The sequence below is a fragment of the Carassius gibelio genome, chromosome A4 (genome assembly GCF_023724105.1).
Source record: "Carassius gibelio isolate Cgi1373 ecotype wild population from Czech Republic chromosome A4, carGib1.2-hapl.c, whole genome shotgun sequence".
Classification (NCBI taxonomy): domain Eukaryota; kingdom Metazoa; phylum Chordata; class Actinopteri; order Cypriniformes; family Cyprinidae; genus Carassius; species Carassius gibelio.
In genome coordinates this window covers 7,128,395-7,154,783 of record NC_068374.1, presented here as the reverse complement: position 1 = coordinate 7,154,783, position 26,389 = coordinate 7,128,395, and the positions used below count along the sequence as shown (strand labels likewise).

Genomic DNA, 26,389 nt, shown 5'->3' with positions numbered 1-26,389 from the left:
GTTAGTAGTTATAGGTGCATGATCTGTAAGCAGTACATGTACACACAGACGCGTGCGTCTCTCTCTCGTATACTGAGGGTGCAATTATAGATTAATTTATTTAGTAAGGATGTTTTAAATTCATTAAAAGTTACAAGGACCTGTGTAATGTTACAAAAGACTTTTATTTCAGACGTATTTTTGTAAAGCTTTCTATTCATGAAACATGAGTTGTATTCAGTTTAACAATATTAATGTTACTTTTTTTTTTTAAAGACCATGTCATTGGAGTAGTCAGGATAAAAATGTATAATGTAAAATCAGGAATAAATTACATTTTAAAATATAGGTTTTTTTTTGGTGAATTGTCAAGTTTGACACTGTTTGTAGTCTTTAATTTGCTTTTGGTCCAATGGCTGAAATTACTCTGATTTGTTTAAAGCCCGTGTTGCAGGCATAGTTGCCAAGTCCGCTTATAATACGCGACTTTGGGCTTCTTTTTTTTTTTGCTAAGTCGCGATAAAACTGCACGGGTTGCGGGTTGCATTTTTTTGGGCTTATTAAAGAATATATGGTGGCTTGTTAGGAAAATCTGACAAGCAACTTCGTTTTCTTTACATCTATGGTGTACATTGATACTGATACATTGATTGACACTGTCTGCTTACAGATATAGCCAAATCAGTGCAATCATATAAGTGCTGTGGCGTAACATTCGTCAAAACATTCCGCTGAATCCGCCCCCTTATTCCCCTCGTTGGAGTAATATCACGTTCAACTTGCAGGTAGCGCGCTCTATGATCTACAGAAAACACGTATTTCAATTTCTACATACAATACCTCCCACGAAGTGGAGAATTTTATTTTATTAAGCTAAATATGTTACAGCTCCCCTTAATGCTCTTGTCTTTCCCTTCTTGTCTTTTTGTCCTTTTCCTTCTCTCCAATCCGATTCAGCCTCACAGGTGATCGGAGATGAGGAAAGTGCGTTCTCTCCGCTTTGTTGCAGTTCCCTGATTTTTATTTATTTTTATCCTTTTTTTCCTAACCAGTTTATCCTTTTCTAATAAAGCAGTGGTTTCATTTTAATATGTTGCAGGCTCATTTATTGTTAATAAATGATAATGCGGAAAATAAATTATCAAATAATATTGGGCTTGTTTTGGGCTTGTTTTTGAAGCTCCAGTTGCGTATTTGTCTCGCGAGAGTTGGCAACTGTGGTTGCAGGGTTAATTTTTTGACAAATTTGTGCAATTTGCTTGTTGGTAATAAACCATTTTAACTGTTATCCATTGTATTTTATGTTGTTGGGTATCACAAAATGGAATATAATACGAAAAAGTAGGTACTATCTTACAGCGGTCTCCTTTCCCTCACAATGCACTGCATTACGTCACGTTGGGGAGAGAATTTACCAAAGCCGCCTTGAGAGCATTGAGAGTGACTAGAGAGACGAGTAGTACCAGTTTACCAGTACTACGACACTATGACAAAGATTACAGGTACTTATCTGAACTAATGATCACTGCCACTAGATATAAAAATAAAATAAAATTCTCACTCTTTGTGCTACTCAATGACAGTTAAAAAAAAAAAAAAAAACATTATATATATATATATATATATATATATATATATGTGTGTATGTTTGTGTATATATATATATATATATATATGTATGTATATGTGTGTGTGTGTGTGTGTGTGTGTGTGTCTTTATTGTGCACTGCTGATGTAGACTAGCTCCATTGCTCATTGCTGCTTTGCTAAATGATAACAACTCACCAGGACACTTCACCAACTCTCCACTCATTCTCCTCGGATAATGCATTTAATTGTGGTTTATTCATGCACCATCTAATATATTTTCTTTTGCAGCCGCAGTAATGAAGTGGAGTAAAACAGCCACAGAAGTGGAAACCAGGGCTGCCATGGCTGAGACACTTAAACATGCTCCAGGGAGAGCTGGAGGTGGAGCTCACAAAGTGTGAACATTTAATGTACATTTTCTTTCTTAGAGTTGTTTTGTTGACTCTTGGAAAGTGAACGGTGTTGGTTTCTGGACCGACCTATGTTTATTGCACTAGACTCTAATGTGAAATCTGTGTTGGTTACTTGAATGTTTGCACTATTTAAAATGTGCTGTTTTAATAAAGTTATTATAAGCTAACCCTTTAAAGCTTTGTTTCATTCATATGTTAATATAAAATGTCATTTGGCATGTTAATGTGGACTTGAGAATTGACAATAGGCATTTAGTAAACGTTAAAGATCGACCTGTTTTCAACGTTGAAAAGTTGGACAAATTTGACGTATTTTAATTTTCAACCTTCAGTGGACTGTAATTAAGACGTTGAAGGTTTGCGTCTATTCAATGTCTAATAGACAACTTTTTGCTGGCTGGGTACAGAGACCTGCGCGGGACAAATTTTTCAGTCCCGCCTCCACCCGCTCCAACAGTGAAATATCTCACCCTGGTCCTGCTCACAACATTCATGTTTTCTCTAGCTCCCGCCTGCAAAAGCCCTCATAAAAGTAATCTATATGAAAAAATTCACCACATTAAAGGAATTTACATTAAAAGCTTCTGTAATATCTCATAATATCCAAAAAAATCCCAGCATTAATGCTCCCTATAAAATATTTAAAACATTGACAAACCACTGTTATTTCTAGAAAAGCAAGCGCGGGCTACTGCGTGCTTGGTGTGGCAAGGCAGAATGCAAACAGTGCTTCTTTTATTATCACTAAAAGCTGACATGTAAGTTCATCACAATCTCATAAAGCTCTGACATAATTATTTCACAATTGTCTACGATTCTTTTGTTAAAATGAGACGATTCGTGAACAGGCAATTTCATCACTGCATATAGCTGCATCACCTCTGTGTAGCCATTGGATTCCAGAAACTAACTGCTATGTCTGTGATTGACTACATTGCACAGCCCTTTAAATAAGTACTATAAATAGTATGTCCAATAAATAATGGTCCACCAACAGCTCCAACTGACACCTGTCACGGTTGGGTTAAGGGAAAAACACAAGGAAAGGGTAAGATCCAATAGCAGGTAAGGTTTATTGCACAAACAGGTTAAATACAAAATAAAACTGTCTTGAGAGACAAACCAAACAAAAAGGGAACCGGATGAAACGGGGAACTCGGAAGAACGAGAAGGTAGAGGAAGTCTGGGGAAACGAGAGCATGAGACACATAGGGTAAGGACTCCATAAAGACGACAGAGAAAGACAGCTCTATATAGGGAGACTAATGACTAAGGATAGTCAACACCTGTGCGATTTAATTGGAGTGCAATTACTGTGACGACATGACCAGACAAGCGGAATTAAAGTGCCTATGGTGAAGTGCCTAAGGAGAAGTGCGCTCACTAGGGGACACCCAGGAAACAGAGACTGATAGCGTGACATTACCCCCTCCCCTACGGAGCAGCTACCAGATGCTCCACCTGAAACCCCGGAAAACCCAACAGAAAAAGAGGTAGGAGGGAAGTGAAGCGGAGGCGGACTAGGGGGAGGGACGGAGGGTCAGAAAACAGAGACAAACAACCAGGTGAAATGGAAAGGTGCAACACAAAACAAGGAGTCCAGGAGGGAGGCGGACAGGTGGAGGCTCAGGGGGAGGGAAGGAGGGCCAGACTAAACTAAAAGGAACAGACAGAAACAGAACTCAAAAAACACAAAACATAAGTCCATGAAGGACATGTTGAGGCGTCCACCAGGACGGAGCAGATGACCACCACAGCCGTGTGGTCAAGGCCAGAGCCCTCCAGGGCGGAGCGGAAGACCACCACGGCCTTGTGGTCAAAGTCAAAGCCCTCCAGGGCGGAGCGGAAGACCACCACGTCTTTGTGGTCGAGGCCGGAGTCCACCAGGGCGGAGCAGACGACCACCACGTCCTCGTGGTCACAGCCAGAGTCCCCCAGGACGGAGCGGACGACCACCACGTCCTCGTGGTCACCGCCAGAGTCCCCCAGGGCGAAGTGGTCTCGGGCACTGCATCGGGAACGGCCTCCGGCACCGCATCGGGAAAGGTTTCGGGCCCCGCCTCGGTCTCCGGAACCGCAACGGACACCGCCTCGGCTTCGGGCCCCGCCTCGGCCTCCGGAAAAGCATCGGACACCGCCTCAGCCTTGGGCACCGCCTCGGCCTCCGGAACAGCATCGGGCACCGCCTCGGGCACCGCCTCGGCATCGGCCTCTGGAACGGCCTCGGGCACCGCCTCGGCCTCGGGAACAGCATCGGCCTCGGGAACAGCATCGGGCACCGCCTCGGCATCGGGCACCGCCTCGGCATCGGCCTCTGGAACAGCCTCGGGCACCGCCTCGGGCACCGCCTCGGGAACAGCATCGGCCTCTGGAACAGCATCGGGCTCCGCCTCGGCATCGGGCACCGCATCGGCCTCTGGAACAGCATCGGGCACCGCCTCGGCATCGGGCACCGCCTCGGCCTCTGGAACAGCATCGGGCACCGCCTCGGCATCGGGCACCGCCTCGGCATCGGGCACCGCCTCGGCATCGGGCACCGCCTCGGGAACTGCATCGGCATCGGGAACAGCCTCGGGCACCGCCTCGGGAACAGCATCGGGCTCCGCCTCGGCATCGGGCACCGCCTCGGCAACAGCATCGGCCTCGGCATCGGGCACCGCCTCGGGAACTGCATCGGCATCGGGAACAGCATCGGGCACCGCCTCGGCATCGGGCACCGCCTCGGCATCGGGCACCGCCTCGGCATCGGGCACCGCCTCGGCATCGGGCACCGCCTCGGGAACTGCATCGGCATCGGGAACAGCATCGGGCTCCGCCTCGGCATCGGGCACCGCCTCGGCATCGGGCACCGCCTCGGCATCGGGCACCGCCTCGGCATCGGGCACCGCCTCGGCATCGGGAACCGCCTCGGCCTCGGGAACAGCATCGGGCTCCGCCTCGGCATCGGGCACCGCATCGGCATCGGGCACCGCCTCGGGAACTGCATCGGCATCGGGAACAGCATCGGGCTCCGCCTCGGCATCGGGCACCGCCTCGGCATCGGGCACCGCCTCGGCATCGGGCACCGCCTCGGCATCGGGCACCGCGAACCGCCTCGGGCACAGCATCGGCCTCGGGAACAGCATCGGGCTCCGCCTCGGCATCGGGCACCGCCTCGGCATTGGGCACCACCTCGGGCACCGCCTCGGGAACAGCATCGGTATCGGCCTCTGGAACAGCATCGGGCACCGCCTCGGCATTGGGCACCACCTCCGCCTCGGGAACTGCATCGGGCTCCGCCTCGGGAACTGCATCGGGCTCCGCCTCGGGAACTGCATCGGGCTCCGCCTCGGGAACTGCATCGGGCTCCGCCTCGGGAACTGCATCGGGCTCCGCCTCGGGAACTGCATCGGGCTCCGCCTCGGGAACAGCCTCGGCCTCTGGGACTTTCTCCAGGCCTTGAGGGACGGTCGACGCCTGTCTCCTCCTCCTCCGTCCTCCACGATGGCGAGTCGGCGGCACCTTGTCTGAAAACTCAGGCGTTGAGTCGTCCATCTTAAGCTGTGGCTCTGGGCTGGCGACAATCCTGTGCTGTGGTGCTAGGCTGGCGGCCATCTTGTGCTGTGGCGCTGGGCTGGCGGCCATCTTGTGCTGTGGCGCTGGGCTGGCGGCCATCTTGTGCTGTGGCGCTGGGCTGGCGGCCATCTTGTACTGTGGCGCTGGGCTGGCGGCCATCTTGTGCGGTGGCGCTGGGCAGGTGGCAGTCTTGTCTGGAACTTCTGGTGTGGTTGTTGCATCCCACTGAGCACGATGGTGCAGGTATTTGGTAAACCCCCAAAAGTCCAGGATCTCTAACCCCTCCATCTCCCATTGAGGTAAAGGATCATCCAGGCAATTATTAAACAAATCTTTAAGTGCTGCATCATTGTAACCTAACCCGACTGCCAAAGTCCAAAACAATTGCGCCAGGCCACCCACCTCGCTTCCCTTTTGATGAAGGGTGGTTAAGTTCCGGAATCTCCTCCTCCGTTCCTCCATGGTGGCTGGGGAACAGATTTGAAATCTCACACCGCTGGATCTAGGCATGATGGAGTCCTTCTGTCACGGTTGGGTTAAGGGAAAAACACAAGGAAAGGGTAAGATCCAATAGCAGGTAAGGTTTATTGCACAAACAGGTTAAATACAAAATAAAACTGTCTTGAGAGACAAACCAAACAAAAAGGGAACCGGATGAAACGGGGAACTCGGAAGAACGAGAAGGTAGAGGAAGTCTGGGGAAACGAGAGCATGAGACACATAGGGTAAGGACTCCATAAAGACGACAGAGAAAGACAGCTCTATATAGGGAGACTAATGACTAAGGATAGTCAACACCTGTGCGATTTAATTGGAGTGCAATTACTGTGACGACATGACCAGACAAGCGGAATTAAAGTGCCTATGGTGAAGTGCCTAAGGAGAAGTGCGCTCACTAGGGGACACCCAGGAAACAGAGACTGATAGCGTGACAACACCTCATGCTTCTTAGCAATTGGAGGCACTTCACCCATCTTTGAATCTTGAGTTACTTCTCTCAATATAGAAACTGAAGCAACTTCTTCCTGTACAGAGCCTGTAATGGGTGCATCTACCGGAATAGTAGATGAATCGATTGCAGTTTTCTCCAGCAAAACAACAACAATGTTGTTTTGTATTTTAATTTTGCATTTCTCCATGCTCAAAATATGCTCTTTGACATCTTGATTGTCAGTAAGTAAGTGCAGAAGTTTCTCTTCTTCCAAATATCGTTTCAACACACTGTTGGACAAACTGCCATCTTCACTGAAAGTACCTGCTAGGGACACTTTCCCTTTTATAATACATTCAAAATTGAGACACTTTTGCAAAAGTGCACATCTCTAACAGCGATTAAACTTTCCTTGTGGATTTTAATCCACTTGCTGAGTCTGGCATTTTCGGCACCTTCAAAAAACAGTAATCTCAGCAGCATTGATTTCACAGAAGAATGTTTTCACTGCATCTTCTTCCACTGTGAAATCTTCGTTATGAAGTAAAATGCCTTCCTCCTCTTGGATCTCTGTATTACGTGAACTAGTCAACAAAAGGTTTTTGGATGCAGTAACTCTTACCACTGACTAACTTGCCTACTAGGCTGTCCCACAACTGAATTTTTATGCATCCTATTAGGTCTTCAACAAAAGTTTGTATTTCAATGTATGCACCATTTCAGTTGCTGGTTTTACATGTTTTACTTGAACCTCCAAACTTTCAATCTAAAAAAATAAATAAAAAAGGGGCAATTAACCATTAATTCATCAACAGGTTTCTATTTTAATTTGCAACATACTCTATTGATAAAAAAATTAAACACTATCTAAAACATTCCTATACATCACCAAAACACATTAAAAAAACACTTAATACTTTTGCCATTACAATTCACCACTTAATATATTTCATAACAAAAAATAAATAAAATAAATTGTCAAAGAAAATGTTCAAAACATGTTTATATACACTATTTGAAAGTAGTATTCTATAAAAATAAAAAACTAATACGTCACATACATTGGGAAATGGAAAACTTTTGCTTTTATACATTCCAATTATATTGCTAAAATAAAAACATTTAGCATTATTGTTTTACTTCGTTATTCCAGTCCTGCAGTTTTTCCACATTTATTATCTATTATCACCATTAATTTTCTTAACATTTTAAGGATTCCTATGAAATATGCATCTTTTTCTTCTCATTTATATCCAACTTGTGAGTTTACCTAAAACTTTATCTAAACTATCTACAACAACCTATAAACTCTAGGCCACCATTGATTAAATAATTTTCCAAGCAGTGACACTAATTACAAAATTTCTTAGACACAGCATTACAGCCGACAATTTAAAGGCCATGTTGCAGGTTAACCACCACTTTCGATTAATGGTTACATAAATCACTCAAGATATGTATATCATTTTTATAATGTCTCAAAAATGGTCTTAAAGGCCTATTTTTTAAGTATTAAAAAAGTATTTATTTATTAAGCATTTATTTTTTTATATTAACGTTTTGTTTTTTTACGCAACTCGGTGATGACGTCACGTTGGGGAGAAGTCGAGGAAAGGTAGCCTCAGTCTAGTATGATGCAGCGTTCCAGGCAACCCGTAACCCGTGTTTTTCCTACCTTAAACCCGGGAAAGTGCACTGGAAGGACAATCAAACCCGTGACTTCCCACCCGTGAACTCGTGTCTCGTACTAGATCGATGCACACCGAGTTCCGAGGTCACACAGCACGCGAAACAACAATGACAGCCCCTACGAATAATACTGCCTGCGGATGCAGTGTTTATGCAAGTGGTACACGTTGAAAGAAATGGTTTTAGGACAATGTAACATTGCGATTAAAAACTGGGATGAGATTTTTATTTTTATTTTATTTTATTTTTTACTGTCATTGGATAACACCAAGTGAAAAATCAACGTTTTCTTTATATCTAGTGGCAGTGATCATTAGTTCAGATAAGTACCTGTAATCTTTGTTATAGTGTCGTAGTACTGGTAAACTTTGTCTTTCTCATCTAGAAATGGAAGGCATCATGTTAGCTATATGGACGTTTCGAAACATTTATCTCTTCCTCCGGTGAAAATGTTGTTGCAAACGTATCTGAATACTCTCGTCTACTACTCGTCTCTCTAGTCACTCTCAATGCTCTCAAGGCGGCTTTGGTAAATTCTCTCCCCAACGTGACGTAATGCAGTGCATTGTGAGGGAAAGGAGACCGCTGTAAGATAGTACCTTCTTTTTTCGTATTATATTCCTTTTCGTGATACCCAACAACATAAAATACAATGGATAACAGTTAAAATGTTTATTACCAACAAGTAAATTGCACAAATTCGTTGAAAAATTAACCCTGCAACACAGGCTTTAAGTAATTTCAAACCTGGATGACTTCTGTGAAACATAAGAACGTTGGCAATAAAACAACATGGGAGCCCATTGTATGGAAAAAAAAAACAATAAAGCCATTTCTTAAGATATCTTAATTAAGGTTTCACATAAGAAAATTCATACAGTTTTGAGGGTGAGAAAAAAGGTTTTTTGGATGAGCTGGTTTTTTTTTTAAGGACATGTTCCCATGGTCCTTTGCTAAATTAACCATGGCTTTTATTATAGTAAAAGTGTAGAAACCATGTTTTTTTGTGGTGGATTGATTACAATAATGTATTTACCATTTGGTTAGTGTAGCAAAACCATGGTTAACTTTAGTAAAGGTTCTCCAGATTTATATAAGGATTAGTTCACCTCAAAATGAAAATTTCCTGTTAATTTACTCACCCCGATGCCATCCACACTGTAAAAAATTACTCTTGAGGGTGTTAAATACAACCCATGAAAATCAGTTATAGTTTACTTAAGTATATGAGTTAGCAAGTAAAATTAAAAATAATGGGTACTTTGTACCTACACTATCTATTTTTTAACAGTATTAACTGCAAGCCTAAAAAAATAAGTAAAATGTACCCCTAAATATTAGCTTTGGCACTGCAAAGTGCGCATGCGTCAACATCCAGGCGGGAATCGCGGGAGTCACCATTTTCCTTGTCATTGGCGGTGGATGAACATTTATTGGTGAACCTACAGGTACGTTTTTATTCAACTTGTTGATATCATCATCATGAATGCAAATGTTAAGTTGTTTAACGGTAAAATGTACCAGAACAATAGTCATTTCTCGGTCTCTGTTGACGCACCATCTGGTGATAGATCGACACGTTATAATTTGTTGTCAGTCAAGTTAGGATTGGAAGCTGAATACATTTTCCAGAAACGTTACTTGCCCCTGCGAATGCGAGCAAACATTTACGTTTATGATTGAAATATAGCTTCAATTATTGTAATGTTACATGGCTGAAATTCGTGAACAGCGAAACTGTTACACATGAGTGGTTGAACTTGAGCAAGTGACGAGAGAGAGCAATGGATGGCTGATGTAACGTTACTATACAGACGACAAGGCATTCGGAGCAGAAAAATAGCAGTAAAGCTGTTGATGTGGTATGCTAGATAATTACTGTTAAAGTTTTCTTGCATTTATCTGTTGATATTGAGTTTTGTGTTAGAAGGGATCAATTTATAAAAGCCATTTTATTATTATCATCATTTACGGATTTATAATTAACGTTTGCCTTTTTCCGTGTGCGTTTTTAAATTATTGTCTGTTTAAAAAATGTGTGTTGGGGGTTTATACGATCCAAATTTATTGTCAAGTAACGTTAATCAGCCTATGTTTGAAAATCGTTGTTTGTATAGGTGCGTGCATCTTCCAATTCCTATGTTTGAGCAATGTGCTTCATTCGTGATAATTTATATTAAGTATTTCAAATGCAAAAATGTCAGACTTTTACTACTGTGTTGTAAATAATACTGTGTAACGTTAAACTACTAACTGTGTGCTGGTGCCTAAGTGTTAAGTTTATAAATTTGCATTACAGCTAATCAGCCTCCCACTGAGCACATGGTTAGCATTAATATGCAGCTATTAGCATGTGCTCTGCTAACGACAAAAAGCAAAGGATTGAAAATATGTAATTTTTTTAATGTTCCTTATCTGATCTGTGACATAGGCCTAACAGTTGTAATGTTTTTATAATTGATTTATGTGTTTGAGTTAACTTGGATTTTGAAATACATTGTACTAACTTCTAGTTGGTGTAATTATTAAGCAAAATATGAAAAATGTAAATGGATATGAATATAAATTATGTACAATTTATTTTACAGGAGTGTGATAATTAATAATTTCAATATCCTGTTTCTGACACATTTTTTTTCTGCTGCAGAAAGATCTATATGAAGAAGAAAGAAGAATTCATAGCAGTTATCAAGACAAATTGACTTCAGGTACCCAAACTAACCACTGGGTCAATGGATGTTCTAGCTTATTGGAAATGAATTGGCTGTGCAAAATATGTAACTTTACATCATCCAAACGATTGGATCTATTAAAACACTACAGATTACAACATGGGCAGTTTAGTCGAAGCCAGTCCATACCCTGTCTCCATTCGAATTGCCCATGCACCTTTAGGACATGGGGTGCGTTACGGACACATTTGTCCAGATTTCATCCACAGACATCTAATCCAGGCCAGCTCCTTTCATTCACATGCATAGTGTGTAAATCAAGCCATTTCCACACAGAAAGGCAATATTTTGAGCACCTGGGTGGTCATCTTAAAAAGCATGAAACTGTGCCTTGTGTTTTCCGAGACTGTGATTTCAAAACAAATGTTTACACAACCTTTCACAGTCATAAAAGCAGGAAACACAGCCCCCATTCAGTGGAAGATTTTAAGACCATTGTTTGTCAAGAACACCAAAGCCAGATTCATGAAGAAAGCGATTCTCTGGAAACTGAAAACTACTGTGGCATTGTCCTTAAGGAGGATGAGCGAAACAATTGTCAAGAGACTGGGCTTGCTCCTTCTTAAATTGGAGTGCATTTTTAATGTGTCTAATACATGCATAGATGAAGTAGTAGAGGAACTTAATTTCCTTACATCGTCTGCATCTGGCCCTGTTATAAAAAACATTATACTGAACACTCTAAAGAGGCATGGCTGCATTTTCGAAGATTCTGTCATTTCAGAACTGGTTAAAGATCTTTGCCAGCTTAACCCTTTCTGTGCTGCTTTAGGATTGGACGGGCCTTTAAGTACACACTATAAAAGAGAACAATTTATGAAGGAGCATCTTTCACTGACTGAGCCAGTCGAGTACATACTTGATTGCAGCAAGAATGCAACCTTACAGTATGTTCCGATTCTCCCATTATTGTCTCAACTTTTGAATAATGGACACATTCAGGACACAATTTTACACAACAGGAGGCCGTGCAATGTGTCTTCAGAGTACAGGTCTTTGCATGATGGATCTTTCTACAAAGAAAACTGCTTTTTATCTGGAGATGAACTGAAACTCCCGTTGATTCTCTACATCGATGACTTCGAAATATGTAACCCTCTGGGGACATCACGCAAGAAGCATAAAGTCACTGGCGTGTACTGGGTACTTGCAGACATCCCTGCTACTCTTCGGTCTACACTAAGTTCCATTTATCTGGCCATTCTTTGTAAGGCAGATGATGTCAAGCAATATGGATACCCAAAAATGTTGGAGCCACTGCTTAAAGATTTGAAATGCTTGGAGGATGATGGCATATTTGTACCAAGTCTGGGCAAAGTGGTGAAGGGCACTGTATTTGCCGTAGCAGCTGATAATCTTGGCGCTCACTCCATCGGTGGGTTTATTGAAAGCTTTTCTTCCTCTCATTATTGTTGCTTTTGCACTAGAAAGAGTTCAGACATCCAGGAACATGAAGTAAGAGCAGGAATGTTCCCTCTGCGAACTAAGTCCAGCCATACACTCCATGTCGAAGCAGCGTTGTTGGACACTGCAGAAGCTCATCATTGTGGAGTTAAAAGACCGTGTCCCATCTCTGACAAACTGAGTTACTTTCATGCCACATCAGGTTATCCCCCTGATGCTTTGCATGATTTGCTTGAAGGGATTGTTCCTCTTGAACTTGCACTGTGTCTTGACGTGTTAATCAAGAAGAAATACTTCTCTCTTCTTGAACTTAACTCTTCAATCCGTCGATTTCCCTACAAATGGAATGACAAAGTGAACTGTCCACAAGCTATCCCCCTGACTTTTGCATCACGTAAAAGTATAGGAGGCAATGCACATGAAAACTGGTGCTTGTTACGGATGCTACCTTTTATGATTGGCAACAAAGTGCCAGAAGAGGACACAGCATGGCAGGTTTTGATGACCTTGAAAGATGTTGTTGAGCTTGTCATGGCTCCTGTTTACACAGATGAGACGCTAGGATACATGGAAAGCAAGATTAGTGAACACCGTTATAGGTATTTGGATTTGTTCCCAGAGGAGAAATTGAGACCGAAACATCACTTCCTGGAGCATTATCCTTGGCTCACAACTGCTTTTGGACCACTTGTGTTTCTCTGGACCATGCGATTCGAAGCCAAACACCGATTTTTTAAAAGGATTGTGAGGCAGACTGGGTCATTCAGAAACATTCTAAAAACAATGGCAAGAAAACCCCAATCAATGATTGCATACCACATCCATGATGCTAACATTCTAAGACCAAAACTCTCTTTGTCAAGAATGACTCAAGTGGCAGTGGAGGTTCTAAAGGACAGCATTAAGGAGTCTTTTGTAAATAAGTTTCCCAGGGAAGCGGTTGTGAGTATGACAAACAAAGTCACCATTTTAGGCACTGACTACTGTGTTGGAATGTTGTTGCCTTTTGGATCAACAGGAGGATTGCCTGACTTTGGAGAAATACTCCAAATAATCATTGTGCATGAAAGTCCTGTCTTTGTTCTGAAGTTGCTAAGTGGGTGGTACCATGAGCACCTGAGATGCTTCAAAGTAGAGCCAAAAGGAGAGATTGAAGTCGTGCAGCATTCAGAAATGAAGGATGCATACCCCTTAGCTGCATATAATACATTGCATGGTCGAATGGTGTCCCTAAAACACTTCATTTGTATATCAGAGTAGGTTTTTCAGTTTAATTATTCATGCCTTATCAATCGTATATTAATCATGCCAAGTATAATAATTATAAAAAATGCAATCTATTTTTCTGTCTCCCTACAGCTGAAGACAACACATACCCCAAAGGAAATGTCCATCCAGTTGCGAGTCATCATAGAAGAAAACAATATCCGAAAGTTGACGCTTCCATCAGGAATTCCTAATAAGGTGGAAGATCTTGTTTCAGAAATCATTGAGACATTCCAGATACATGGTGAATTTGGACTACTCTATGAGGACAAAGACTTTGGGAACCAGTTTTTCACTCTACATTCTACTTCCGACCTGGAAGACAAGGGCACTGTGAAATTGGTAAGAAAAGAGCCCTTGATAACCCTTGACTTGCATCCAGTAGATGAATCAGGACTGTCCTCTACACCAAGTACCTTGGAGACCCACCCTGTGGATGATGGTGAAGAGTACAGCTCTATTGCAGATGACGTTGAACCATCAAATTCACAAGATACCATTCTTCTCCCAGAGTCATGTCGTTCTGCTCCATGGCCAGTGCAGTTTCAAGTGCCAACGTTTTCCCGTGACATTGAACTTATCCTTGCAGAGGCTAACAAGTCATATCATGCCTCTGGAACACATTTCCAGGATGCAAGTATTAAATCTGCAATAATGCAAGACTTAGCCAAAGCTGTATTTTCTTACACGGCCTATCCTTCAAGTATGCAAATATCCTCTGTGGCTGAAGCCCTTCTTGAAGGGTTTCCATGCCTAAAGGAGCCTGGGACCTTTGCAGGCACGTATGGCTGGCAGCAACGCCTAAAGTACAAGATGCACAATTTCCGTGCCAAGCTGAAATCACAAAAATATACATATCCAGAATTAGAAGTAAACACATTGAAGAGGAAGCGACCAACCGATGCAGCACCAGCTAAAAATGTGAAAAGGCCAAAGAAAGCAGAAGTGAATTATCTCCCTCCGCATCCTGTTGGAGAAAATGAGGACACATTGGAAAAGGTGAGGCTTGAGTTAGTCGATGAAACGAAGAAGAAGAACAACGCAAAAGTAATTGAAGAAAAAATGTCAAAAACCTTTTCAATTAGAAGACTGGAGGTTGTGACCACCAGCCCTGCTGTCAGTGTTTTAAGAGAGAGGTGGCCTGGATTATTCAGTAAGGCTCAGGTAAGGATGTTCTTTAGTTTAATTTTTTTCTTTCAAGAACTGTTGTTCATCTCATTTGTTTAATTAAAATTGGTTTCAAACCTTATAATCTCTGACTATAATTGTGATAATTATTGTATTTTTATGTTCTTTTACTGATTTACTAGATCAAAGAGGAATTCAGACGTATAACAACAGTCTCCTTGGAGGAGACATTTATGCTGAATCTTGATGGGTACACACCACGTCTTCTGCAGTTGATGCGTGCCAAAGGAGGAGCATTTGGTACCAAGATGCATCCTCTCCTGAGCACTGTAAATGAGGTATCTTTCTGTTTTATCTCATTTCACAAAAAATACAAATTAAAACTCAACACACTGAACTTAAAAAGATGTGCAAATAGACAAAAGCAAAACAAGCAAATTAAAAGATTAGTCCACTTTTAAACAAACCTTTCCTGATAAATTTACTCACCCCCATGTACATTTATATTGTATTTATTTATTGCTTTTTTTGTTGTTAACAATTTGATACCTATACTTGCCTTGAGTAGTGAGATTGGTTCCTAAACTTAGGTCTGTCAACAAGTCCTGAAGAACTGATTTCCTGTTGAGTTTAGCTCTAAGGATGCTTTAAATTTTTGTTCAATTGCCTGGTCCAAACAGCAAACCTTTCTAAAATGTGTTTAGCATTAGTATCCACTGAATACTTTTGTTGTCATTTTTGAAATCGAGCATTTGTTGTCAGACTAATAATGTTTTTTTTATTTTTTATTGATTTTTTTTATTTGCTTGTTATTTGTCTGTTTGCATGTTTTCCTAAGTTGCAGTGCAGAGCTCATAGAGTCACTGTATTGGCTCTAAAATGCATGTCTTTGTAGTTCCAGAGTATTGAGAAAAAAAGGGATGCATGCATCTGTTGCCTCATTGAGTATCTTGGGGAAAATCAAGAAGAGCTGTTCCAAGACTGTCAGGTATGTTATTACATAATTAATAATTTCAAGGTATTCAAATGGATACACATTGTTTCATTTCCCTTATCGGTCACTGTGATTTAGCCAATAAACCAACACAATACCTAGCCTTTGATAAATAGTCAGTAGTGCATTTAAAAATATATTTGTGTATGTATTTATTTACCTATTGTGATAGAAATATTTTGTCACATATGAAATGTTCAGAAAATGCAGACTAAGGCCATGACACACTGGCTGCGTGGCGTCTCTGCTGCGTGTCAGGAGCATGGTGGCTGCCTCGCGTTTTCTGTGTCTTTACACCAGTAGCGTGCCTGGCCCGCGGCATAGAGGGAGACCGCTGACAGACCAGGATCTTGTCTTCATGACAACAATATCAACTTTTTTTTTACACACCTACACCTACTGATAAAGGACACCGTCAACAGTATTGACGGCAAAATATACTATGTTTGACAGGTGAAATATTTGAAAATCGATAATTATTTATTTATTTTTTTAGTTACATTTATATCTGAATTTGTCAACCTATACACTTTCAAACATCAAAGTGTCATGAATTAATATGTATTTGTATACAAAATGACATATTAACATATTCTCCTATGATATTTTGCCTGGAAACGCTTCCAACACGCGTGCGTCACGTGAAAAATAGGCGTCGGTTCTATTTCTAGCATGCACGCGTTTTCTGCGCGACGCGCGTCTCACGCAGGCGGTCTGCAAGCTCTAACCTGTTAACATGGGAGCTGAATTAAAACAGACACACCACGCAAACAGTGTGTCGCCGGCCTAAGGATGCTCAGGTCAAAGATCATGTAAACTTGCTTAACATAGAACTTATAATCAAATGATTAGCTCAGATCATTAAAAAAACAATCATAATGAAAATACTTGACATTGATTTTTACTCACATATTTAGATGCATAAATTTAATGTAGACTTTTAATCTCATATACACATTGATCAACAAACTTAAAGTTCAAACTTACTTGCTTGACACACAAGAACAAACCTCATTGTTTTTTTACAGAGGCTCAAACATGCTGTGAGACAAGAAAATTAACTTAATTTGGTGTAACGTGTCAAGCAAGCATGCTTCAGCTTTAGTTTGTCTAAATTGGATGCTGCAAACATTGTTTAATTAATAATTGTGTCATTATGGGATACTCAGGTGAAGAATTTGGGTTTTGATTTTTGTTACTCATTTTTATTTAAGTGCTGATTAATACAGAAATCCTGCGTGTGAGCAAACAATTGGCATTAACCAAGAAAACGACTGTAATCAAACATGCTAATTTGCTTGAACTAACATAAAACCTTTTTTTTTCAACAGGAGGATGAACTTGAAGGCCACACAAATGAAATAATGAAGTTGGTGGTTATTCACAATCCCGCAGTTGAGGAGGACCCAGCAGATGTGTGTGTTGTAATCGAGGGCATCAAAGTGCTGAATGGTTGTGGAAACAGAACCACAGCGTGCATACTGTTGATGGGATTGATATATGCCCTCAACCTTGAATATCCAAAAAAAATGTACACAAAAGTACACCTTTGAAGTCTTCCAGAAACTTTTTTTGAAACTTGACGGAGCAAAACTGCTGAAGAAGGTCCAAAGCCTCAAGTGTAAACTATTGGAATGAGCTGTTTGTACTGTAAGTTCAGCCTCAATGAAAACTGTTTTATTTGCAAATGGTAAATGTTCAAGAAGTAGCACGTTATATGTAACGTGAGTTATATTTGAAGTTTAATGTAACTTAAAATGTATTGTTTTACTTTTAAATAGTAATTGTTCAAAAAGTTAAATGTAATGAGTTTTATGTAATATGAAGTTGTATGTCACTTAAAATTGAATGTAAGAGCATTTTTTGCACTTAATTAGTTTTAAATGAAGTTTAAATGTTTGTATCGATGTAGAATGCTAGTCTTTTGAGGTAAATGAGAGCATTTCAGTCTCCTTTTATTTTCTAGAGTTGCAAGTATTGTAGCCACACATTAAATCTAAACGCATATAGTTTGAAATGGTTACGTGAAAAAACAGTATTTAGGAGTTTTGCCTCTAATGTATGTTTTTTCATCTCATTTTTGAATGTAATATATTCAAAAAAGCTTTGTCACATTATGATTTTGTATTTCACTTGAAATTTATTGTAAGGGGCTAATTTGTACTTTATGTAATATAGTTTTAAATGTTTAAAAATACAAAATGTTATTTGATCAATAAAATAAGCAATTGATGCAATCTCCTGCGTCTGACCATTTTTACATAAATTCTACCTTCCCTGAATAAGTAATATGTAATTGTTCCTATTGGCTAATCATTATTAAAAATAATTTAGTAGATTCACTGTTGCTTACTTACAATAGGGTTAATATTACTAAATTTTTATAAGTAATCAGTTATTTGATGTAATGAGAAATATTAGGTAGACCTTACCTAATCTCTTTTAGTCTGCCATAGCTGTTAAATTTAAGTATACTTTACTCAAATATATAAGATAGAATCTACCCAAACGAAGTGAGTGCAAATTGTTACCTCAATTTTATTGAGTAGATTCTATAGGTTGTTTTTTACAGTGCAAGATGTTCATGTGTTTCTTTCTTCAGTTGAAAAGAAATTAATTTTTGTTGAGGAAAACATTTCAGGATTTTTCTCCACACAGTGAACTTCAACTACAACCAAACTGTTGAAGTCCAAATCAATGCAGTTTCAAAGGGCTTTGAGGTGCTTTAAAGGGCTCTGCACGATCCCAGCTGAGAAACAGGGTCTTTTATATAGTTAAACGATCGGTCATTTAAAAAAAAAAAAATCATTTATATACTTTTTAACCACATTTGTTTGTCTTGTGCTGGTTTGTGACGCACTGGGAATCACATATATCTGACTTTCTTTCCACAGAGATTTTTTTTAATTATCAATTATTATAAGACAATACAATGCAAGTGCATGCTTCAGAAACTACAAACAGTCTGCTGTGTTTTCTGCACTTTTCGTGAGCTTACAATGCTTTTGGATTTTTGTGAAGATGTTTGTTGGGACTTTTTCGACCTTCAGTATTTTGGTTTCTATTCACTTGCATTATGCAACACAAGAATACAAGAGATTGATAATTTTTCTAAAAGTCTAGTTTATTTTTTCTAAAAAGTTGTGTTCATCGTAAGAAAGAAAATCAACTAGATATAGTGGAAGAGTTCAATGAGTAATTTGAGTTGTATGTTTGGGTTTGCTATATTACACACACTTTCATCATACATTTCATGTAAGGTTTAAATAAGTTCCAAAGGTAAAAAATGAATTATTGATTGGAATTTGCCCACTGTCATGCAGATTTGAGCTCAAACCCTAATGAAACTCACCTAAACTAGCTAATCAAGATCCTTAGGATTACCAGAAACATCCAGGCAGATGTTTGGAGCTACACTCTGCAGGTATGGAGTGAGTTTTGGTTCTTTATTACATGCGAGAAAATAAAAGATCTGAGAGAAAAAAAAAAGTTTGAGAGAAAAAGTTATCACACTGATAGCAAAAAAACATTTCATGAGAGAAAAAATAATATTTGAGAGAAAAAGTTTTCATGCCAATAGCAAAAAATAATAATATTTGAGACTAAAAAAAGTTTTGAGAGAAAGTATTTTCTCATAGAACATAAAAAATATACATTTGAAATTGTTAAAATTATTTCTGAGAAAAAAAATCTCTCTCAAAATACTTTGAAAAAAACTCTCAAATATATATTTTTTACTATCAGTGTGAAAATATTTTCTCTAAAAAAAAAAAAGTGTTTCTCTCGAAACGCTTTTCTTTGCTCTTGATGCGATTTCTTGCTCTCGTGTCAGGATTTTGCTTTCACTGTGAGAATTGTGTCATGGGCGGTAGAGTTGTGACGTTCGCGAACGAACCGATTCTTTTGAACGGCTCATAAACATGAACGATGGGAGCCGAGTCGCGACTGGAGAGGAGCCGTTCTTTCTATCGTTCTTTTTTCCTATGCGTGTTCATACAAATGAGCTCCGCCAGGAGACAGAACAGTTATAGGGGGAGGGGCGCACCCAGCGCAGGCCAACCCTTTATAGCGTGATGATATTAGTTATTAGTTGTGCATGCATTTACATTGCATTTTGTGTTCATTTAAAACTTATTTTAAAATCATTAAAAATGTTCTTTTGTGATACTGTACTTGTATAGAAATGTTTCACTAAAAGCTGTTTTCCACAGACATTCATTGCAGCCCACTTTGTTATTGTTCATTGACTTGAAGGGGCTGATGTCCTATTTGCAAAGTTTACAGTAGTAATAGTATGTAGTATGTAGACATTTTATTTATTCTAATTTTATCTACTTAAAAAAAAAATAGTTTTCTATCAAAATGTTCTTTTGTGATAACAATGTTCTTGTGTGGAAGTGTTTGTAGTAAAAGCTGTTTTGCACAGAAATTCATTGCAGCTGGCTTTGTTTTTTATGTTTATTTGTGAGTAGGTATTGTATGAATAACATAAGTCAACGTAGTTTTACACACACACACACACACACACACACACACACACACACACACACACACACACACTTTGTACTAAAGGTAAATCAAAATAATGATGTCACTGTCTAAGCAGAGGGATTTGTGCAACCCTATGGAATATAGTCGACACATGAGAAATGAGGTAATAATCAATATTTCAGAATAATTCAAACTCAGATATTGGTGTGTGATATCTGAGCTTTAATTATTTGACTACAAATCTCACCTCATAATACCTCCCAGTGATTATTTCCAGGATAAACTGAGATGCCCCCAAGCTGGCTTCTTAAAACTGACTAAATATTTAAAAAGAGCCAAAAGAGCCATTCTTTTGAACGGCTCTTTGAAAGGAACGGATCGCGAAGATCCGGATCCCCTCAAAGAGCCATAAATCCCATCACTAATGGGCGGGGCCACGTTCCTATTGGCCAGTCGGGTGAGCATCGTCTTGTCTTGGGAGTCGAACTGAATCATTACACCATTGTTCGGTTCACCTGCATAGATGCCGCCTCTGCTTTATGGCTAGTTAAGTTGAGCACGGACACTCCAATGTTTGGGTAAGATGATGACACACAGCTGGCTGAGCAAGTTCAGTATCACTGAAGATTAAACATTAAAAAATAGCACTCATATTCATAAATGAATGTGTATTATATTATTTGCTTGCTAATCGCTAGTAAAGCTAACCAGCCATCATGCTAGGTAAACTTGCAAACTCACCTGGTTTATACTATGTTTAAATCAAATGCTAAATTAATGTTTTGATTTAGATAGTTTCACTCATGAAATGTTTTTTTGCTATCAGTGTGATAACTTTTTCTCTCAAACTTTTTTTTTTTCTCTCAGATCTTTTATTTTCTCGCATGTAATAAAGAACCAAAACTCACTCCATAGCAGGAGTCAAGACACTGGCCCTCCAGGAGTTTGGCAGACATCAGTTGAAGGGATAGTTCACAGTCAGGCAAACATGAACATTCTCCCTAATAATTTACTCACCCTCATGTTTGTTTTTTATGCATTTATGCATTTTGGTTGCCAACATTAAAAAAAAATAAAAATCTACTTTTAATGCTTGACAAGAGAAATTTCAGGTTTGAAAAGACATGGTGAGTAAATGATGACAGAATGTAAATTTTTGGGTGAACTATCTCCAGTAATTTTATAATCGCACATAAGGAGAATAGACCGTTTTTTAACTCATATCATCATCAATCCTTTAATGGCCTGGAAAATATTGAGAGAACATTACCCATATGATAGCAGTCTGAAAACACCTTAAGTTAATACAAATATTTTTGTTTATTTTAAAATACAAATGGGCATTTTTAGGTGTTTATCTTGCAATGATACCCCTGGAACGGAAATGTCCATTGTTGTGAATCTACATGTTTCTTCTTTTGGTGATGCACATTTTTTGTCACATCAGACAAAGGTTTTAGATACAAGACAAACAGACAATTTAAATACAATTTATTAAGCTTGTTTAAAGAACAATTTATTTAAATAATCATTTTTGAGAGAATCATAGTGTGTCCTTTTTTTCTTCCAGATGCACCAAGGATCCAGCTGATTACTGGCTGTTTGCAGGATTGCTCTTTATTTGCTGTATGTCACATCTGGTACACTTTTGTTGTATGTTTTGATTTAATGTATTAATACAGTTGTATAGTTAGGATTCTGAACTAAAAGACAGTATAATATTTATTTTCAGAACTATGCAGGGCTCCTATGGGTCAGGAGAATATTGTGAAAACAATATATAAAACCAATTAGGAAAATACCAGCCAAAAATTTGTTTGTTTTTTTCACCACCCTTTTCAAATGTGAAATCATGACCTCATCATGATAGTAACCCTAACTGACAAGACGCTTAGAAAAATCATATTTTTAGTTTTTCAGTTCCTCCTGGGGGCTCTGAAGAGCTGTTTTTAGTAGAATTGGTTTATAATGTTCATTTACATCTGAATACTAAAAATGTAAAGGAACACTTCACTTTTATTGGAAATAGGCTTATTTTACAACTTCCTCAGAGTTAAACAGTTTTAAAATTTTTGAATCCATTCAGCCGATCTACGGGTCTGGCGTTACCACTTATAGCTTAGCATAGATCATTGATTCTGATTTTCTAGGCCGATTTGACTAGGAACTGTACTCTCATTCCTGCGTAATAATCAAGGAACTTTGCTGCGGTGCATGGGTGATGCAATGATATTACACAGCGCCTGAAAATAGTCCCCAGCTAGGTAACTTCCAACGTGACCTGCATTAAGTTTTCAGGCGCTGTGTAATATCACTGCGCCTGCTGCACCCATGGTACGGCAGCACTGTTCCTTGATTATTACACAGGAATGAGAGTATAGTTCCTAGCCATATTGGCCTAGAAAATTGCAGCTTTTCATTTTCCGTCGGTCTAAGTACACGATTGTAACTACAGAAGTGTCAAGTTTTAAATAGGAAAAATATCGATACTCTTTGGTCATTTTTTATTTTATTTGTTTGAGAGAGATGCTAATGGTCTAATCCGATTCAATGATCTATCCTAAGCTATGCTAAAAGTGGTACTGCCAGACCCGGAGATCAGCTGAATGGATTCGAATTTGGTAAATCTCAACTGGTTAACTCTTGGGGGAGTTGTAAAATTAACCTAATTCCAAAAAAGTGGAGTGTTCCTTTAAATTTAAATTGTTTAATGTTTAGAATCAATAGTGGTGTGAAATCTTGTAAATGTATCAGTTTTGTGTTCAGTACGTTTAGAAAATTTCACTTTAATCCTAAAGAATTTGATAACTGTTCTACTGGTAAAAACTAGTAGTTTAAATGTTGTATTTAATTTAAGATATATATACTGTAATTTATCAACTGAATCATTGCATTTTATTTAGATAACATGTTTACAGAGATGATTTTATTGTTTTTTTTTTACAGATTTATTAATTATCACAGTTAATTTACAATCTTGAGCACGTCTTGAAAATTTATTGAATGTGTTGGTCGTTATAATTTAGCAAAGGTCTGTTAAATAACAGTGTTTCTCAGTAGAACTATTAGTGCCGTCACTTTATTGAAGGTGTTTGATTGTAATAATTTAGGAAATATCACATTGAAACAGTTTACAAAAAGTCACACTCTGTGGCAAAATATCAAAAAGCCAAAAATAATTAACCTGGCATTTAAAATAAAACAATCCACAAATGTAACTATCTTGTGCTCTCTTAATTTTATCAAATCACATCTGTTCATTTTATGATCCTACTACATACCTTTTATTTAGACTAAAACCACTCTAAATTAGCTGCATTGAAAACAGAGGAGGGCAGCTCCCGGTTAGGGCAAGTTTCACATGATAAGAGCACACATTATTTTTACACAGTTTTTATATTTCACACACAGTATTTTCACTTCCTATGCATACAGCACCAGACATGGACAGATTTGAGGCTATTCAAAACTAGTACTTTACAGGACTTTAAGCTTATTGCTGTTAGTGTAGCAGCAAACAACAGCACAGCTTAACCATGCACACATTTTTATCTTAAGTCATATTGAAAAGGTTTCAATTCAGTTGATCTTTGATCTCCTGTTTTAACATGGATTTCTATGGAGACGGGAACACGAGACACCCAATCAGAGCTAGAGAGAGAAACTTAACAGCCAGACAACAAACAGGTGACGATCCTGAGTGGAGACAATGAGATGCTAAAATCACAACAGATGTTTTCTTTAGTGCACTACCGTATTTTCCGGACTATAAGTTGCACTTTTTTTCATAGTTTGGCTGGTCCTGTTACTTATAGTCAGGTGCGACTTATTTATCAAAATTAATTTGACATGAACCGAGAGAAATGAACCAAGACAAAACATTACCGTCTACAGCCTCCAGAGGGCGCTCAATGCTGCCAGAGATGCTGCTCAGCTCTTCTGCAGTCTACACTGAAGACATAGAGCGCCCTCTCGCGGCTGTAGACGGTAATGTTTTCTCTTGGTTCTAAATAAATGTGACTTATAGTCCAGTGCGAATTATAGTCCGAAAAATACGGTACTTATGTTTTTGTGTTCAAAACATGAACAGTTTGATTGTATTATGCTGCAGTTCATTATAAAGTTACTGGTCAATGACTGCATTATTTGTTCAGCAATGAACAAAGATAAACAGCATGCAGTGACTTGCAGTGAGTTTTTCTTTGTTTGGACACACTGTCCTGTGTAAGATGACAATAAGTTAAAAAAAGAAAAATAAGTCCAAACTAAGTCTCTGGTGTTTCAATCAGCTCCCTAGTTCAGTAGTCAGCACACTGGTGAGGGAGTCAGTCAGACTGAGAGTTAATGGACAAAACTAGTGCACAAATGATTAAAAGGACATAAGGTTCATAACTGTATTACGATTTATATTTGGTATAATGTTTAATAAATGTGCTGTTGGTCAGTAGAAGTCATTATACACGTTCTTTTACACGGTTTTGAGCAGCAGGTGTCGGCAGCGAGCGGCAGTTCGAGTGCTTCGAATCACTGGATGCACAGATCAGAAAAAATCTTACAGAAAATAACTTTCATTAATGTCACTAGAGGAAGCATTGCTGTTTTACATTCAGTAATAATCTACATTTTAAGTTTTTACACATAATTCTTCTAAACAAGTTGTTTTGGCAAATGAATGAAAGTCATTTGAAAATAAAATGCTTTCTCTGTCTGGAGCAGCACTATATCGCTGTAGCACTCGTTCACTAATACTACAATAGTGCATGGTAGTTGAGTGGACTATATCAGCACAGAGTGAACGAATATAAGTGAAAGAGCACTCTGTTGTGCACAATTTCATCATGCATATAAAACCTGCTTTCCTTCATGAGTCACTGTTCATTTGTCACGTTTATTGTATTATCTGACAACAAAGAGAACAAAAACACTTGCTTGTCATGTTAATTTACTTGCTTATTTCTATATTTAAAAGAGTAAAACACTATTGTCCTGAGTCTGGGCCCTGTGTTTCTCTCTCTCTCCACCAGAGGTCGCCATCTCCCGGACTCCATACACCTGTACACCTCATTACACCAATTTCCCCAAACTCCTTTACCTTAACTCTACACAGCTACACACACACAGCTGCCCCCCATCGTCACAGACTATATATTCTCCTCTAACTCACCACTCTGTGTGGGTGAATTAATTGTGATTTTATATTTCAAGTGCTAAGTATATTTCTAGTTATGAATTTGATGTTGTCGCGCTGTAATCAAGTCTGCACCTGTTTTGTTTTGCCTTGTTGGCATTTTGTTTATTACAGAGAAGTCCTTCCTGCACTTGGACCCATACCCTGATTTTTTTGCACGGGGTTATTCTCTCACTGTGTGGTGACAGAATTCAGCCAGCGATCATGGGTCCAGCAGGGAAGTTTCTCGATGTCCACCAGGGAGATCGGAGCATTGAGGATTACACCAGGACCTTCGTGGGACGGCTCGGTTCTTGTCTGTTTCTGGGGAGGCCTAGCCAAGCCCTTCAAGTCCCTTATGTTGAGTAAATATAAAACATTTATTTCCGTCACACTGGCTCCCATCAGCTATGTATTTCATAATAAGAATATATCACAGGAATCATTCCCTCAGAAGAAGAACTCCAACATCTGCTGGAATCTGACACTGTTTGGTCATTCAGCAGCCCAGACATTCACTGCACGCTTGTTTTCTGTTTGGTCTGCATTAATGCGCTGCTGGTGTTTCATATGCAAACAGTCAAAGTCCTCAGACCCAGGGATATGATTGGACAAACATTTTATGGTTGACATAAATACTTTTAGACCCTTAACTCAATGATTGCTGTCTGGATGTGAAGGGATTTTCAACCAGCATAAAAATGTTTTTGAACCAAATCACCATCCCTTCCTTTAAAACAAACATAGTTTAGTTCTGTATACAAAGTAGGCAGTGGAAGATAATCGTAGCTTGCAGGGAAATTTGCCATTTTTAACAGTTAAATTAATAATAAAAAAGTGTTTATTACACTGTACAATGCTGCGTTTGCCTTATAATTTTCTATTTTTCTTTCATTTTCTTTTTTTAATTATCTTGCTCAAATAAAAGAGGATTGAGAAAAAAAGAGGAGATTGGAAATCCTCCCCTTCACAGACACACACACACACACACACACACACAGACTGACTTACACAAAACCAGAAGGTCATAAATACACTGAAACTAATGAG

General features: G+C 39.3%; 1 protein-coding gene across 1 annotated transcript; it reads left to right on the top strand.

Moving 5' to 3' along the window:
• The first annotated feature begins 13,679 nt into the window (after positions 1-13,679).
• Positions 13,680-17,234, top strand: LOC127981440 (uncharacterized). The gene is made up of 4 exons (XM_052585500.1): positions 13,680-14,723; positions 14,870-15,025; positions 15,583-15,675; positions 17,013-17,234. The coding sequence occupies exons 1-4, from the start codon at positions 13,680-13,682 to the stop codon at positions 17,232-17,234; spliced, it is 1,515 nt and encodes a 504-aa protein (XP_052441460.1).
• The last annotated feature ends 9,155 nt before the right edge of the window (positions 17,235-26,389 follow it).

Excerpts from the sequence above, each read along its gene's own strand:
- LOC127981440 (XM_052585500.1), top strand. The coding sequence starts at position 13,680 with ATGTCCATCCAGTTGCGAGTCATCATAGAAGAAAACAATATCCGAAAG. Across the intron at positions 14,724-14,869 it reads GATTATTCAGTAAGGCTCAG|ATCAAAGAGGAATTCAGACG; the intron begins GTAAGGATGTTC and ends CTGATTTACTAG. Across the intron at positions 15,676-17,012 it reads AGCTGTTCCAAGACTGTCAG|GAGGATGAACTTGAAGGCCA; the intron begins GTATGTTATTAC and ends TTTTTTCAACAG.